Raw genomic sequence first — 18,676 nt, 5'->3', positions numbered from 1 at the left:
TGGTTAGATGCCTTAAAAAAGGTCTGTTAACTTAAGCGTTAAAGACTATCACGTTTTATTCTACAACATAAAAAATGTAACAAGTGTCTGTTTTTTTTGGAGTAGAGGCTGGCTTGACTGTAGTAAAAAACACCTACATTTTAGCTCATGTTCTCAAACCACTGACAGATAGCCAACTCCAGTAACTCAAGTCACAAGCCACTACCAAAACAAGCGTGTCCGTATGTGCACATCAGTATTAAGTGTCCTCTGGAAACACCAAGGCTGCTGTGTTGTGATGTATTGTAGTGCTTTTCTCTTAATGTGTTGTGTTGTGGTATTTGCACTACACTACACAAATGCTGCACATGTCTTCAGATTGATCAAGATGTCCTCTTAGTTTGCTTGTGTTTTGTCTGTTTGCATGCATTCTCTTAAGTTGCAGTGCTTTTGCCCCTATATGTAGGGAAAATTATCTTGCTGAACAAAACGTGCAAGTATCATAAACTTTTCTCACAGATCTTATTTTCTGCAATGCTGCAAAGTCAATGGAAAAATCACATGGGCTTTTTGACGAGGAAACCAGGATAAAAGTAACGTAGTTTTTGCTGCACTGTATTTTAAATGCTACAATACAACGTTATTCAATTGAATTTAAAATAATACAACTCTAATGTGAATATTGAGGTTGGTTTTACCTCTGGTGTAGTAGATTTTTTCAGGAAGCTGAGGGATCAAAGTAAGTATGTGATTGCAAAAAGTACACAGACACTAGAAGCAGAAGTGAAGAAAGAGAGATACTTGAATATAGTCTTTTTGATACTCAGAATTTGTTTTGGATCTGTGCTTGTGTTTCGATGTATCCATATCTCCGGCTCTGTTGTCAGATGCACATTGCCTAATCTTTGCTCCCCTACTTCTGATCCTCAGCTTGAACCAGAGTCTTGAGCTCATTTCCCAGCCCCTTATAGGGAATCCTACGTCTCATTTTCAGGCTATGTTTACCTTGCTCTTTCACTTCTCCCTGACAGAAGCCTCTGTTCTCAGTGACCGGCTGTGTGTGCGAAGGGAGGTTGTGTCTCCTGCCAGTCTAACCTGGAGCACAGGGAACAGTGGAGGCACTTTTTCCAACTAACAAATCCTTAGCCCCTCTCCTCCCCCAGCCCTCAGGTCACAGCTGGGCAAGAACTCAGATAACCTCTGATAACTTTCCTGAACTATATATAAGCAGAAACACTTTATCACGTGAGCAAGACCTTGAAGAAAGTTTATAAAATGGTCTAGACTAGCTACATAATGGTCAGTTGCTGCTGTATCAGAGAGGGGCATGCTGGGTAGACCAGGGTGGAGATTGTGGTTGTATGGTGGTGTAGTGAAGGCTTACCGTGGCTACAGACCACAGCAGTCCCCACACAACAAAGGGAGTTTCCTATTTTAAGTAAGATCAAATGGGCAGTCTGGCTGGAAGGCATTTTCTCCATGTAAGTTCCTTAAAATATACCTGCACGCCCCACAAGACTCAGAATAGAACAACTAAACCACACATCCTCCCACAGAGTGCAATAAAATTAGCCTCCTTTTTAAACTGTAAAAGTTGACCTAGTTCTGTCTCCTTCATGTCCTCTTAGACACAGTAGAGTTTTGATTTTTCATTTGTTTTTATTTTGTTAGAGATTGTTTTATGTTGTGAATGTTAAAAAAATCAGTTTCTAATTCTACTTCTCCTATTTCCTAGTCAGAACAGCAGCTGTAAAAACTTGGTGAAGCTGCAACCATCACTTAAAGGTGAAGTGTGTAAAATTTAGGGGGATTTGGTGAATCACAGATTGCAAACAGCTAAAAGTCCCCCCAGCTGGAATTTCTTCTGTTTTCATCGTTGAGGAGGTTTTTATCGAGAGCCAAATTATCTGCATACGTTTCTTCCTCTCCAAAACAAATATACCAGGTGATTAAACAGCTAAAACACCGACCAAAGCAGTTTCCACGTTACACATCCGTGCATCTCTGATGCGGTTTGGCATCTTGGATTTTGGCGGCTTGCCCACTGATGCTAATAATGTGTGCTAACCCCTTTTCTCTGATAAGGTAAAGTGTGCTCACCTTATTCTGATCAAGACATTCATGAGGATTTTACCATGAGACAAATTATCTCCTCACATCCAAAACAAACATCTCCAGTGATTTAAACTGGTAAAAAATAGAAAATAAAAAAATAAAGCAGTTTCACTTTCACATTACAGTTAATGTATTTCTGGTACTGTTTGGCATGTCATTGTGGACAACTTGTCCAACACAAGATTATGCGTGGTCACCTTTTTAGTCTGGTAACTTAAGATCCAGATGTTCAAGAGATGTTCACTGGAAGCTAAATTATCCACAGAGGTCTCTTCCTCTCCAAAACAAATGGACCTGGTGATTTATACCACCAGAAACACTGAATGAAGCAGTGTAGCATTACAAATCAGTGTAAGTCCGGCGATGCTCATTGCAGATGAGCTTACTGCAGAAGCTGATGTGAAAACCTGAATGGTTACTGTAGAAATATAGTGGTGCATTTTGGCAATCTTCTTAAACAAGGACTCGCTTCCTTTGTAGATCAAAACACTCATTCTAAGGTAACAAAAACACAATGATTCTTATTTTTTAGGTGATTATACACTAAAGAAAATATACCTATTGCATTATATTCCATTTCTACCAATGTATGCCCCTAATTCCTACACACTGAACCTTTAAAATATTTCTGTTGTCTGTGTTTGCTCAAGGCATTTACTGGAAATGAACTAGGGCCAGTGGTTTTTAAAATTTTATAGAGTCGATTTGGATGGATGAACATCCGTGTTACTGGGCCACATTGTGAATGTCTTGACCTGAATTCTGAGCAGTTACAGCTGTGTTGTGCATGCTGCTTAAGTGCTGTGTATGGTATTGGAAAGGCAGGGTCAACTTTAAAGTGCTGTACTTATTTCAGTTATTTTTTTTAAATCTTCTTCGAAAACTTGAAGGATATTTTCTTTGCACCCATAATTTTATTTTTCCTTCTCATTTTTTGGGGGTGATACGGACTGTTTGGAAAGAACATAATTATCATCTGCAGTAGTTAAATGTTTTACAGGACGTGTAAGTCGATGAAAAATTACACAATGTTTCTCTTTAGGAAAGAGTAAAGGCAACTGAATAGGTGGATGCTGGTGTAGAAACAATGTCTGTGAGCAATCCTGCAGCAGTAGCAGAGGCAGTGGTTGAAATGCACTGCACGTGAACAAATGCAACAACAAATGTCTGCACATTTTGCTCACTGGTATGTGTGGGCATGTCCTTTCTCCCCCTTGAAAAAATGGTCTGTCTGCTGCAGTATGTTATTGTTGATGCACATACTGTACTTGGCAACAGCCTATTGGTGTATATCTAGGTCATATGGCCATCCATTAGTCCCGTCGTCACTGGAGACGGGGGGTTAATAGGGTTGGGGGTGCTGAGGAGAGGACAGATGGAGTGATGGAACGATGGAGGGAGTGTCAGGACTTAATCTGTGCCGTCATATTAGCAACAGCTGGCTTGATCCTGGCTGTCAGAATTGCAAGGCTCTCACACTCTCACACACAAGATTAGCAAACACTACAGGGTGCAGATGTAGACACACACAATGGAGGGTTTTTTTTAGTCAGAGCCATAGTTATGTTTGGCTGTCGCTCAGTCTCCTTTCGTAATTAAGATTCTGAGAGAAAGTGTCGAATCAAGAATAATATACTTTTGTGTTTACTACTACTACTGTTTTATCTATACCCATTTTTGTTTTTTATTTTCAATTTTTATCATTTATAGCTCTGGTGACCAACTGTCATATGCTACATTTTGGTGTTTGTCTTAAGGATATAGGTCTTTAAATTTTTATTTTATATGTTTGTTCCTAAAATGTCTGAGACTAAATGTTTGGATATCAGATTTGGTTTCATGAGATGCCCTGAAATTTTCTTTTTAAACTCAAACTGATTATGTGAAAATGTTGGCAAATTAAATGTAGCTCAGTGCATCAATCAGGGCACAAATTGTTTAATTTTTAATATGCATAACATCCCGGCACTGCAGTAGCAAATGTCATATAACCAACCCCTTGTAACCTTGTATGTGTCACTGACATTGACAGTGTCACTGTGGACAAGCATGAGGGAGGTCACAGGTCCCGACTGAAATAAAGGTTAGTTTCTGACGTCAGCTAAGTCAGCTCAGCACACCTCTGAACTCCCCTCCTCCTCTGAAGTAACTGTCAAATTTCTCAAACTCTCAGTATTATTTGCTCATGTAAGCTAGGTAGTTGCAACAGTCAGGAACACAGCTGTGATGCCACTAGCAAGAATAGCAAACTGGTTAAAGAGATGTAAGATTGTGACTCCTGACAGACATTTTTTTTTTTGTTTTTACATTCCATTGAATTCAAGATAAAAATTAATTGACTCGTTGCCTGTGTTTGTATGTGTGTGTGGTTGCAAAAAGACATAAAGAGAATGACAGCAGGGCAGGGTAAAGGGCCAACGTGGGTGCTAAATCAGGGAGCTTGAACTTTATATGACATTTCCGCTGTAAATAGCAGTAGTGTTGACAGAATGAGTGTCAGTTTATAATTTAGGATTACTGGACATTGTGTGAAACAAAACAAAACAAAACAAAAAGCCTCTTGTGAACTTGTGTTCAGTGTGAACTTAACTGGAGAAAAAAAAATGTATCAACACTAGGTCAACCTCTTTCAGCGATAAACAAAAACGTTCTCCTTACAGGAGTTGGACACAGCAAGCTTGATTACTCTGTTTGATCACTGTTGGAAATCTCTGTGTTTGTGACAAGCTATTTATACTGTCATTTATATTGGCATTTTTTTCTGTTTAAGTTATCAAACAATGCTAGCACTAAATCCCGATTTGATAGCAGCTACATACAATTAAAGCTCACACATACTTTCCGCACTGAACGTCTGCGGACAGCTGCAGTCACGCAGACGCACACACGGTTCTATTCATAGCACAATGGAGGGTCCGTGTCAGCCCCCGCAGTAAATGGGAGGGCTGAGAGGTGAGCTTACTATCCTATTGCCAACACTACTGGATAACTAAAAAGACACTACTGGGCCCAAAGTGAGTGCCTGTGGATAATCCAAGTTGAAACTAACTCCATCGCCGTGCAGCGGCTGCAGCTTGACCGTAGTGTTTTGGACTGGAGTGTGGAACAAGGGACTGAAGCATGCAAAGTGGGCGTAGTAGTTATACGTACAGTCTGTGGGGTCACAAAAAATAGGCTGCACGTGGACGTCTGTATAGGAATCTGTGCGGTCCCTTGTGAACTTTGGCGGATGACAACATTGATGTCATGCAGACCAAATAGGACTCTCTTGGATACACAGACAATGAATCGACCCTAATTGTAGCTCCACCATAGGTTTTGCAGTAATTCATTGAGGCAAGTAGTGATCATATAACTATTTTATGTTTGTGAAAACATTTGGTCAGTTATAATTCAGATTTGTGCAAAGAAAGTTGCACCGGACACAAAATTTAGGTCTTAAAGTTATCAGAATTGGTATAGAAATGGCCTTAGTGTTACAACCAAAACCCATCTTGACACCATGTTCCCTGCTGCTCCAGTGTTTTTTGTCTATGTGTACTCAAACAGTTGTAAACTGTCTATCTGCCAGATGCTCATACAGTGTTTTTGGTTGAATTTAGGTCATGGATTTGGATAATGTTAAACTGTCTTCTAGAAATGGCCTCTCAACAAAATCTGGATGTGTGGAATATATTACAAACTAGCCAAGGTTACTATCAGCCACTACATCTGCAGCCCAGCCTTGTCTGTCCCTGAGAGACTTATTTTATATTAGTTAGATCAGTCAAGCATGTCAACAATATACAGGTTAGAACATGTCAGTGTTCCCCTCCAGAACACCTCCCTCTGTTTCACTCCTCCTTTCAGTTGGTGTAATGATTACTAAAAACGAATGTGTCCCACGTGACAGCAAGACAAGTGCTTTCACCTCAACAAGGTAACTGTGGGTCAGACAGCTTTTGTTGTTGTTGTTTTATCTGTCCCTCTCATAGGTCAAGGTTAGTGTGTGACACGGGAATGTGTTTTATTGGCTGCTTGGTGCTGCTACCTCACTGTTATCTTTTCCACAAGTTGTTCATATCACTGGGTAAATATTGGCCCAACACCTGTGTAATGTCAGCCAAGATTGGCAAACTTTAGGTGGTGTTTACGGTAAGTTTTGAGAGCGAAGGTTTAGCATGACTGCATGTTGTGTTCCAGTTTTAAAAGAAGGTCAATCAGAGGGTAGAATGGCTGCTTAGAGCGAGCAAAATGGTGCTTGGATTTCTCCTTGCATACTCATTGGACAGATTCCTGTCATGTTTTCTCATTTTTCAATATGTAAACTAATGTGACCTAAAAAAAAAATTCCACTCATTAGGAATAGAACAGAGCTTCCTCTATTTCAGTGTTTTTCCGAGCCGAGTCACAAGATAAAGCGTCACTAATTAATGTTTCGTTTCCTAGTATTTAAGAGGGTCCCACTGATAAATCTGAATGTCGCTCTGCTGTTGATGTCAAGTTATGTTTCTCGTCACAGTGGAAGCGTCTCTATTACGCACACTGCATCTTCTGTTACTTCTGTTAAGGCCAACACTGAGCTCGGTAGCCTCAGAGGATACAGTAGTTGAATGTTTTCATTTATATTTGGACACTGAAACACCTCAGTACTTATTTTAGTTTCATCTTGTGTCTAAAAATTTCATTGTGTTAATGCACATAAGCACTGTAATAAAGCAAGTGATATTTGTGATATTGTTTAAATTTATGAAATTGTCCTCCCCTGACATAGTTTGACTGTAACTCACAACACTACTGCTGGTGTGAGTGCGTATTCTGTGCACTCACGTACTGTATGTGTGTTTGTGAGTAATGCGCACTCAGTGTGGCCTGCTCTCACCGCTGCTGCTGGGATTGGAGAGGAGCACTTTCTCTCTCCTTTGGCGTTACATCGTGTGCATGTGTAATCCTCCCGTCAGTCTGCAGCAACAAGGCACGCACACACTCACGGCCACGTATGCACATCCACACACTCATTTTCTACACTTACGTCATCCAACAAACGCTGCACAAACACAAGTGGAATGGCCTCTCTGTACAGTATATGCCCAACTGACAGGCCCACACACACACACACACACACACACAACACAAACACATTAAGCATGCGTGGATTCCACACCCATGCTCAGTCTAGACTACGTAATATGCTCATACACAGTCTTCCTCCCAGCAAATCTCCACCCTGCAGCTGTGAGAACCAGCTGTGATTGGTTTGTCCTTTCAGTCTCAATGTCTGCCCACATCTTGACCCGCCCTAGGGTCTGCACTGTAAGTGATTTTAATTCCCCATGTGTGTGTGTCCTGATAACAGTTTGGCAGCCCATTGTGTGCACTGTTGTGTAATGCAAAAGCTTCATGCTCTTTTCCATGCAGTGTGCTCTGTACTCAGGGTTCAGGCAGCACTGAACTACACATGCACGCATGCACTGCAGCAGTGGAATGCTATTTATAGATCTGCTCCACAAGGACAAATAAGGCTCCTTTGCAGGAAGAATAAATTCTACCTGTTCCATCTCATATCGTGGTTGTTCATACATGCGTCTTTGAAAGGACAAAAGAGCAGAGGGCAGGATGAAGAAATGCACAGAAGAGATTGCAAGATCAGAAATGAGAAGGGAGTCAGGAAGCTGAGGGAGTGAGTCACAGAGGCAGGGTAGAAGACAGAGGGAAGTTGGGAGTGGTGTTACGAGGAGACGGATGTGAGTGTGTTTGGGTAGTTTTAATATGTGCCTATATGAACCTGTAGAGGGAGGGTAAAGTTTGCTAACCGCCAAGACTCCTCCAACACTTAATGTAGTTTCCCCTTTTCCAGTTTGAGCCCCTGTCACCTCACAGGTTTGACCTCTATTACTTAGCAGTATGTACACTTTGGTGCGTGAGGAAAGCGCTGTTTGTCAGAGTAATCACAGTTGACTGATGTGGTAGAGTTAAAAGATGAATCAGTGTGTGAAAATGTTGTTTGAATGAATTTTATGTAACATGCTGTTCTTGGATGTTGTAATTGAGGGCTTGTAGGCGAGACAACTCCGTAGGCTGGGAGTCAGAGGGTCTTGTCTACTGTATGTGTTTGTGCACTGAGAGAAAATGAATGGGATTATATTGATCTGAGCAGAGAACATTACAGCCGTCCAGACAGACCCAGGTGGTAACAGCCACGCTCCATTAACCTCAGTGTTTTACCGTCAGCTCTGGTTTGCCATGATCAGCTCGCCACCCGTTTGAACAAGCATAATGATCCGTCTGGAAACAGCCGTGACCCTCAGCAGTTGTTAATAACATGGCTATGAATAGTTTGCCGCTTGTCAATAGTTACAGAGCTCAGTAGAGGAGAAAACAAGGCACAAGAGAGAGAGACAGACAAACTCTTGATACAGTTGTGTCTCTGTACGTGCTGACTTATATACAGTTTGCCTGTATGGTTGCTTTTATGTGTTTTTTTTTTGTCTACTCTACGTGGGCATGGTGAGCTAAAAATATAACTAATCCACTCACCGCAGTAAATTAACAACATAAAGCTGCAGGGAGACGGCTTGATCCTGCCCACATCTGCAGTAGCTGCATCTGTCCCCTTTTGTGTGCTGAGATGTGCATCTCATTACTAGATGGCATCCTTGTGGATATCAAGGGAATGACAGAAGAAGCAGCTTTTTGGGGGGCAAAGCAATTTCTGCTCTGAAGCCTGTTGATGCCGGCCGACAAGTGTCAGCGGTATAGAGGGGGTCGCCTCGGACAGTGAGTCTCTGTGGACAGAGTGACTGAACTCAGTTGGAGACGTTATCTGTCATATACACTGACAATGTGAAGTCTGAGCTGCTTGTCACTGCCACGCACAGTGCTATTATGTGGACAGGCTGACATGTCCTGGTACAGTAGGTCTTTGTTAGTGTTGGAGAGGAGAGAAAGGGTGGGGGTCCAGACAGACCGATAGATATACACAAAGAGAAGGGCTGAGGATGGAGCTCCAAGTCAGTGACGCATGGAGAGACAACAAGTAAGATTATATTCAAAAGACGATGAGACAAGACAAGACAAGACAAGACAAGACAAGATAAATGACTTGAACTATTTTTGATATAAGACAAACAAGTGCAGGCAAAAATCTTGTAACATTTTGTTCTAATCAGAATTTTCTGTCTTCCCTTCCTCTGCTCCATTCTTCCTTTCCAAATCTGCAGACGACGGGCAGGTTGTCAGCATGAAGGAGGAGAATTTGTTTCATCGGAGGTTTTCTCTGTGCCCCAACGCCACCTCCCCACCCAAAATCGACCCCCGCGCCCTCACACGGAACCTGTCTTATGGAGGAGACAATGACCTCTACAACCTCAGTCCAGGTAAAAGGCAGAGAGGTCAAAGCTGAAATGTGAATAACAAAATATGATATTTCAGTGGTAGAGGAATCCAGTGTCTGTGAGACAATGGTGTTCTGTGCTGTGCTGAACTTATTCCAAATCAATGAACCTCAGTTGCTGCTTTTTATCTGCTTTTTGGGCTGCCATGCTTTGATTGTCTGTCAGCAGGTTTATTGATGAAGTTCATTTGTATGTGATTGTGTGTTGTGGGTTCCCACCAGGCAGTGACACAGACAGGAACGGTCTCTCCATGCTGAGTAATGAACTTAGTCCTGCCCAATCACCAGGCAGCAAGGTAAGAACACAGATCCTGATTGGGCAGCTCACTAACTGATTCATTAGGTGAGCCCATTTCCTTTTGTATTTTGTGATTTATTCTCTCAATCCTCTGATTGCTTGCAGTCTTAGCAACCTAAAACAAGAGTTTAAAGTAGACAAAACTAGAGTTGAGATTGTGACTTCCACTTAGTTTCAAACTTTTTTTTTTGTAAATCAGCACTAACAAGCCAAGAATTAATAACATTTCAAGTCTTGACACTGCACCAATATAAGTCTTATTTATATGTCAGGGCCATGGTGGGAACTGTGTCTTTAGCTCCACAAGCCATGTATTTGACCCAGACCTTTATTGTCCTGGTGCTGCCTGTTGCGTTAGTCCTAACAATCTGTTTCCATTCTTTAGTAATAATAGTTAGGAGCAGTCAATAAATGTTTCCAACGGCAACTGCGTAATCTCATCTTGTCTTGTCTCCTCTCCTCTTGTCGCTTCGCCTCGCCTTTTTTTTTTATGTGGAATAATTCGCAGGTGCAGCTGCATCACTGGCCTTTTGCCCTTTCTTCCGTCCTGAAAGCTCTTGTGTGACAATAAGAGACTGAGACCCTCTCATGATGTTGTTTATACGGGGTTGCAACAGTGTACTACGTTTTTAAGAATGGCTCTTTTTTAAAAAAATAATAAAAAATAGATAAAACCAAGCGCATGTGTGGGCTCACCAAATAATATTGTGAGTCATATTGGTGTAGTACATACAGAACAAGTGGTTATGTAATAACATACCACAGTGAAATCAAAGCATAATTTACCACTTAGGTTCTAATCTTTACTTACTGATCTGTGGAGACCATCAAACAGTCAGTGGCCTTTGTTGTCTAACTGAGGAAGTCAGTGGGTTTGTGGTCACAACACCAGAGCTGCCAGCTATGTTGCCTTTCTGACTGAAAGGGCCACCTGCCTGCTTCATACAGTCGTGTGTGGCAGATAATGATACGTAGCTAACGGAGCAGTTAAACCGTGTGGTGTTTGCAAGCCAGTTCAGTCAGTTAACTTTTGTTGCGGTACATCACAAGAGTTAAGTTTGTATTGCTTGTCTAACAGTGCTGTGTCGTTATATTCTATAATATGACCTCCAAAGTTTATGAAAAAAAATGCTGTTTTGATTGTTAATCACTGATTATCTTTGTAGATTTGATTAAAAAATATCTTCTAGTAGTTTCAGGGTTCCCGCAGATCTGTAAAAAGCCTTAAAAGGCATTGAATTGGTATTAAAGGCCTTAATTGATATGAAACTGTCTTAAATTCATCATTCACAAGTCGTAAAAAGGGGAAGCAAAAGGAAACAGGCTTTTAGAATAGTTTTCTTCTGATGTTGCATCGTCAAATCTCAAAGTTATAGGTAAAAACCCTTTTTTAAAGTAATTTTCCAACTGCCTCTTGCATTAACGTCACCACATCAGGATAGTGGAACCAACAACACTCTGTTAACAGCAGAGGATCCAATGTTTGCTAGCTAGCTGTCGCTGTACCCTGGACGACCTAGAGAAATATAGATTCAATGGTAATTGTGTGTTTAAACAGATCTCCACCAAAAAGTAAACCAGTTAAGGCAATGCGCACAATGGAAATCGAGGCACAGTGAGAAACACAAAATTGATAAGAAAACTCACCATCAAACGTCAGGTATTTCCCAATTCTGTCTCCACACTGAGACAAAGCAGTCACGTTTTATGTTACAGTATAAATTTCAGCAAAACTGTCCTAAAATCCTTAGTAATGCTGTCAGTTCATGTTTTTTTTGGTCTTAAATTCAATTCTGAGTGGCATTAAAAAAACTCTTAAAAAGTCTTACAAGTATAAGTTAGTTGTAAGACTTTAGCTGTAAGACTTCTAGCTACAGCTATAGCTGTAGGAACCCTGATTACAGTAGTTGACTGTATTTAGTTTAAATCTCTCTTCTTCCTCCTCTTCATCCTCACTGACTGTCTCCTCTCCTCCCACCAGTCTGAGTCCAGGATGTTTAATGGTGTTGAGAAGGAGTGCCCCTCCCCCACAGAGAAGCTGGCCCGGAAGGAGTCTCTAAAGGTGAACATCACCTCCTTGCATGAGACAATTGTGCAAAATGTGTAGCATTATGTATCTTGAAATATAAAGTGCATATTATTTAGCTATTCAGTATCCCTGTCAGTCTAAGCACAGGGAGAGCTTTTTTTGTATTTTAAATCTGTACCATTGTGTAAGTTTCAAATGATCAACAATGAAACATGTTGTGGTGACAGAAGATGACAGCATGCCAGCATGATTGCCAGCAATTTGGTTGACTCTGCTTCCACCTAGTGTTGGCTCTCTTAGATCAGCCCTCAACCAGTAAGACTCATTCATGTATTGAATTTTCCTGTTTCACAGGTTCAAAAGCAGAATTACAGGCAAGAGAAGAAACGGGCAGCTAAAGAACTGTCTAGTGCACTAAAGGACCCCAGTGTCGTCATCATGTCCAACTGGCTGAAGGTGAACTGCTACACTGACACCTGCAGACGCCAAAATGACGTCTGCAGTCACACTATTTAGACCTTTCATCTGTCACTTATTCCTAGAACAAATGATCAACCTAGTAATTTGCACATTTGCTGTTACAAATTATTGTGGAACTACAGGTTAATGAACACAAAGTTAACCTTTTAATTGCACCTTGCATGTAAGTCCTGTAGTTTTTTGTTTTGTTTTCTAATAGCGTCACATCAACAACACTGTATTTCCATCATGTTTTGATACTTAATTTCCCTTGTGTCTCATCCCTCGTTCTTCTTTAGATCCGTGGCTCATTAAAAGGTTGGACCAAGCTGTGGTGTGCCCTGAAGCCTGGAGTTCTTTTGATCTATAAGACCCCCAAAGCAGACCACTGGGTGGGTACCATCCTGCTGAGCGCTTGCAAGCTAATTGAGAGACCCTCGAAGAAGGACGGCTTCTGCTTTAAGCTCTACCACCCACTGGAAAAATCCATCTGGGCTGTCAAGGTCAGACAAGTTGCATACTCACTGGTGTTTTTTAAAATCTAGATATAACAGTTGATCAAGACTTAGGTGATTATATTGAGACAGACTAAGATTTACTCTACACAAGGATAATTCTATATTTTTTATTTTTAGATACAAATATCAATTAAGTCTGATTTTGTTTTTTGCAACATGCACCAAGAGTTTTGCTTCTACAAACATTGACTTTAGTGCCTCCTAGTGGTGGTGTAAAACAGCTGATAATTGTCACGACTGTATATTTTAATTTAAATGTGCTGACTAAAATGCAGTGCACTGCAAGGTAAAACAAAAGCTGTTATATCTGTAATTATATTTTATATTGGTTAATTTTGTCGTGCATATTGACCCTCAGTTTAGTCACTGCAGTTATTTTTACCTTTCCTTTGCATTCACCCAATAGTTTCAATTTTTATGTAATAATTATCGTGTTCAGTACTCCATTATGCTTATAGCCCCGGAGAGAGCCATTTGCTTCTGTTGGAACAACATGACTAAAATGGCATGAAGGGTGACTCACCACTCATTTCATCCATATGCTCAGGGTCCCAAGGGAGAGAACGTTGGCTCCATCACGCAGCCTCTACCCAGCAACTACCTGATCTTCAGAGCAGCGTCGGAGTCTGATGGTGAGGCTCGTGTGTGGTAGTTTTGGTTGGACGTGTACATTCTAGCTTTTTCAATGAATTATTTTTATGAGCAGAATTCATTAAAGGCGCTCCTTCTAATCTCTCTCCTTCTCTTCAGGGCGGTGCTGGATGGATGCCTTGGAGCTGGCTCTGAGCTGCTCCAGTCTGTACAAGCTGACAGCCAAAGGTGGGAAGGAGGGAGATATCAGCACGTCTTCAGAGTCCTCCCATATACTCCACCTGCTGCAGTCTACGCCACTCACTGATGCAGAGCTGCAACAGTAAGTACCACACAAGTACAGCTGCATGCACCAAAAGCATCTCAGATTTAATTTATCTCCATCTTACATTTATTAGTTGATGTTACTGGATGATTTGTGTTTCCTGTAATGACGCCCAAGTTGTTGCGCTTGCCAATTCACACACAAGACTGTTGGCATTTCTACCAAACACATTCATGCTGTCTTATTTATGCAGTCAGAAACTCCCAGATGGTAGGTCTAAAATATTTTCTCGTGGTTTCTGGTCATCAGCTCAGAATAACAGCTGATGAAAAATGTACTCCCAGAAATATTCTTTGTTAAATGCAAAATACTCCAATTTCATAGATGAGGTTAGCTGTGATAGTTATGTAAAGTGTACCATTCTAGTGAAGTTTGGATTTTTTTGTTAAACAATTTATCATATACAAGTATGGTTTGAGATCATGCAGTGTAACATATGCATATAGTAGTGATTTATTTATTTTTTATTTCGGTGTTGTGCCTTTGGCCCATCCCACATGTAATTATTTTTACATCCATCCTCTAGTCATTGCATATACAAAACATAATATTTGGAAAGGGGGAAGAAACACAAATAATTAAACAAAACAAACAAAAAACAATTTTATAAATTAGCTGCTCAAACAAGGAACTGCTGAACACTCACAGACCATATGGAGATATTAAATTTGGTTGTAACAACATAGATCTGGATTAATATATCAATTCAGTGATCAAAGATCCAGTATCAATGATGTAAAGTGAAATTATGGATACATATCATGGTCTTTAAGATATGCCTTTATTTTGAAACACCAGGGGCAGGTCTTTTTCACTATTACCATCCAAGCACAACTCCTGCCTAAACACCAATCAGTGCTAGTGACAATGACAATATTTACTGATATCGTCCCACATTAATCGCAGCCCCCCTGAATCAAACTGAATTGAAATCGTATTTTGGCAAACTTTGTGATATCAGCAAAAACCTGTAGTATTTTTGTCCAAAGAATTTATATAATATCATAAACTTGAAATTCACACCCCTAATATCAAATGTAACGTTGTGAACTGTATACCTTGAATGCTGCTTTTGACCTGAAATCGGAAAATAGCATCCTGGAAAAAAAACAGGGCTTCACAATTGTGACTGTGTATAATCTGACTGTAACCATTTAAAATACTAAATAAAGTTCCAAAATAAAGCTTTATATGAGAAAATGAAGATTGTACACACACACACATACACACACACATTAGGTATTAACATATGTATCTTTAGAGCTGGTCTCATGAAACTACTTTTTGTTTGCTGCTGGTCGAGTTTTAATTAACAATCACATGTTTTAATTGTTCAAATCATGCTCTCATCTTTGGAAATTACAAGTTGAAGGATGAATTTGAAAAACAAAACTCCACTTACTGCTTATCAGATGCAAGTATACATAATTAAGGGGGTCAGTTAGAGAGTTCAAACAGAACTTTATGCTATGCTGACATCAACACAAAGACAGGGACAGCATGAAGGAAAAATAGGTGATCCTGCAGTATTTAATCATTTTCATGCTTCGACTGTAATGTTTGTTCAGTTGCTCCAAGCAATGAGATTTGGACCATTGTTAAACATTTATATTTAGTTTTGTGGCCTCTGCTGAAAGCCATCTGATCTTGCAGAAGGCAGCTAATATAACTACTATTACTACTGTAGAAAATTTACTCCAGAAAATCTATTATCCTGCAAATGGAACCTAAATTTAGTCTGCTTATGCTAAAATTAACGTGCCATGGTTTTATCTTGCTTTCTTAGTGAAGCTGAGCCACATGTGTGCAAAGCTGCCTGTGTGAATTTACTTTTTGTGTGTACATGTGTTTGTGTGTGATGCATACAAAGAGAGAAATTAGGTCCTTAAGAGAAATTAGCTGTGTTTTGTGGTGTGTCATTTTTCTTTAAAGCAAAGAATGCACTATTCTTTGGCTGATTTGTACGTTTATGGTATTGGGGGAAAAAACCTGTTCGAAATAAAGATTTCAATCAAGCAATCAATGTGGCATCTAATTACACAGGAGCTCCTCTGCGCTGGATAGTGTGAACATAGTGTGATGTTGCCCTAGTTTGTGCCTTTCGTGTAATTATTAGTCTTACTTACATTTAAAAATTGGAGCCAGTAATCTGTGCTTCATTGAGTGTATGAAGCAGCACTGAAGAAACTGGTTAAAACTGGGTCTTTACTGGGCTCTGGACAGAATATTGATCATTCTAGCAGGATAGAAAAGTCTTTGAGGAGAATGGAAAGTCTTTAAAACAGCAATTTATGTTGTCAAAGAAACTGCTGAGGTTTTTAAAGCCTTATAAAAATTGACAGTTTGATATTGTGCTGACATTTATTTTGTCCATAAAAATATGCAAAATACAGCTTTGTTAGCTAAGTTCTGAAATAGTAGCCCCAATGGTAATGCTGACAGGGAAAGTAAATGCACATATAACAAAAACTTGTTCCTCACTATTTAATTTGCCTTAAAGCAAAATGGTGAACAGTAGAAAGCTGTGGCTGCGCTGAACTCTGAACTAAATGAATGTGATGAGAAGAATTACAAAGAAAGCCAATAATTGGGATGTTTGTGTGTGCATGGTCCACTTTGGCAATCTATAAACTGCTGACAACTAGCATGTAACATAGAAAACACACAACTATCAGTCACACCAAATCTTTAAATGCAACCTTTGTTCATTCTTTGTGCATGTTTGCACTCATCTATCATGGTCATTTCACCATTTCCTCTTAAGATGTGTGTCTCTGTTTGTGTGCTGTTTACATTCAACATAAGACATCCCTTTTCTCCCCACCCCCCTTTCCTCCCCACCTCCATTGCTTTACCCTCCCTCTGGCCATCCATCCCAGCTCTCCCTCCTCTCCTGCTCCTCTCCCAGCCAATCACAGCAGCTGGTACAATCACATGACTGACAGAGGAGCAGGAAGATGAAGTAGAATGAGAACCATACACCACCCAGAAAGAGACAGCAGCGACACTGTCGCTGCCAGCACGCACACACACATACACACACATTGGCACACAGACAGAAACACACACACACACACACACACACATATACACACTCAGGAAGCAGGTGTGCCGGAGTCGAGGAAACAGAACTGCACCTTTTCACTCACTAGATTAAAAACATTTACGCAGGAGAGGAGAGGAGATAAGGACAGACTGCGCCTGTGTTTGGTAACATCATCAGTGGTGTTGTGATTCCTGAGGCAGAGTTTGTCTCTATGCTGTGTGTCTTTGAGGTAAGGAAAGTCGCCTCTGTTCCAGGGTGTGTTTGGGTTAATAAATAACATTACTGGTCGGTTAGTGATTCACAGAGTGCGCAGGAATGTGGCTGTTCTCGTCTGTCAAGCCCTCAGGCATTTTGAAAATTGAACTCCCTTCTATTGTTGTTTAGGCAAATAAGCTGTTTCCTTGTTTTCTGTGAGCACAATCCCATCACAGAATGTGGTTCTGAAAGCTCATGACACTCTACAGTTATCTTCCATGGCCCTGATGTTCGACTGTATTTGTGAGGATCCCAAGTGCAGAAGATTTGTGAAATATCTGACTTCAAACGGTCTGTGTCTGTCTGCTTGTGCGTCTCTGAATGTGTTATTGGATGTATGCACCCTGCAGAGTACAGACTGTCCACTGTCTGACTTGTAAAATGGCTGTAGGATTGGAAGCATGATGTTCCCTATTAACTATCGATTTCACTCTGCCCCTCCCTCTTCCCCTCTTCCTCTCTCTCCTTCTCTCACTTCTCCTTTCTTTGGCTATTTTGAGGCTGATGCATGACTTTCTTCACTGTTTCCCTTCTGTATTTCAACTTTGTTCTGGTTATTAGAGTGCTAACGGGTCTGATGTCTACATTTCATTTGTCCAAAACTGGAAAATTTCCACATAATAAATCCGTTTAGCATGCAGTTTGAAGTGGTTATCTCTTAAGTTTGTGCACATGCACATATATCTATGATAGCATGCATGTGTGTTCATACATGAGAGTTCCCGTGGATCCCTAAAAAGTCTTAACAGGCATTGACCTTATTAATCTAAAAATAAGGCCTTAGGGCACATTTATACCTTTATATCTTTACGTACTAAACAGATACATCTGTTTCAAATATTGTAGCAGTCACTGCTCTCATTCGTCCATGTGTCCTTGATGATAGCATAGGTTCGACCAATTGATGGCACTAAGGGATCAAAAATTTCACAGAACAACAAATGAGTTGACTTTGGAGGAGGTCATTATAATTTACCTTTTAATGGAAGCAGGATTTTAGATGATGGTGGTCTGTGAAGGCCTACACGGGGATGGAGAATCCTTTTAACTATATTATCAATTTGTTCTGTTCTACTTTTATCTTAAAAGTCTTCCTCATCTGATACAGTTGTATGTTGCTTGAACTGCAATTGCTGCCTACGAAATTTCCAGTGGTACTGCTTCGTTTTGTCCGTATCCATTAGCTTTGAGGAAACGTACAAATATGGATGAAATGAACTTAGAGCACAGATGGAGGGCTCCAACGGTTTCCACATACATCTCTAAGATTGAGCATAAAAAGGCCCTTAATAGACATTAAAATGTCTTAATTCAGTATTTCAGAAGGCTTAAAACATGCTAAGAAATGGGAGGTAGGATTTTCTGAAACGTACCATAATTAATAATTTGTAATATCTACTTATAAAATAAAAATAATTTACAGATTGCCTCTTACATTAACTTCATGTAGATCAGGATAATGGAACCAACATCACTCATAAAAACACTAGGTGTTTACCAGTTCTGTGCTACCCTCTTTTTGGGCCAAAAGAAAAACAAAATCATCTTTTATATTACAGTAAACATTTGGACAGTTTGTCCCTTATCCCCTGTAATAAGCATTAAAAAGTCTTTTAAAAAAAAAGTTAAATCTAACTTGCCTCGAGCTTTAGGAACATTTACAGCTTATGTTTATATGTGAAGTACATG

The 18,676-nt window shown here is 40.2% G+C and overlaps 1 protein-coding gene across 2 annotated transcripts in view; it reads left to right on the top strand.

The window, feature by feature from the left end:
- The window catches only part of osbpl5 (oxysterol binding protein-like 5), a 53,959-nt gene that overhangs the window by 23,301 nt on the left and 11,982 nt on the right, over window positions 1-18,676 (top strand). For both annotated transcript variants that reach the window (XM_042495536.2, XM_042495535.2), the window contains 7 exons: window positions 9,294-9,449; window positions 9,689-9,762; window positions 11,746-11,826; window positions 12,148-12,249; window positions 12,552-12,755; window positions 13,318-13,402; window positions 13,521-13,683. In XM_042495536.2, coding sequence (XP_042351470.1) covers window positions 9,314-9,449; window positions 9,689-9,762; window positions 11,746-11,826; window positions 12,148-12,249; window positions 12,552-12,755; window positions 13,318-13,402; window positions 13,521-13,683 — 845 coding nt within the window. In that variant the 5' untranslated portion in view covers window positions 9,294-9,313. The remainder of the gene's footprint in view (window positions 1-9,293; window positions 9,450-9,688; window positions 9,763-11,745; window positions 11,827-12,147; window positions 12,250-12,551; window positions 12,756-13,317; window positions 13,403-13,520; window positions 13,684-18,676) is intronic.

This window comes from Plectropomus leopardus, chromosome 7 (assembly GCF_026936395.1).
Source record: "Plectropomus leopardus strain MGB_pleo_1.0 chromosome 7, ASM2693639v1, whole genome shotgun sequence".
Classification (NCBI taxonomy): Eukaryota; Metazoa; Chordata; class Actinopteri; order Perciformes; family Serranidae; genus Plectropomus; species Plectropomus leopardus.
The sequence above is the reverse complement of the archived record's forward strand: the minus strand, read 5'-3'. Positions and strand labels throughout refer to the sequence as shown.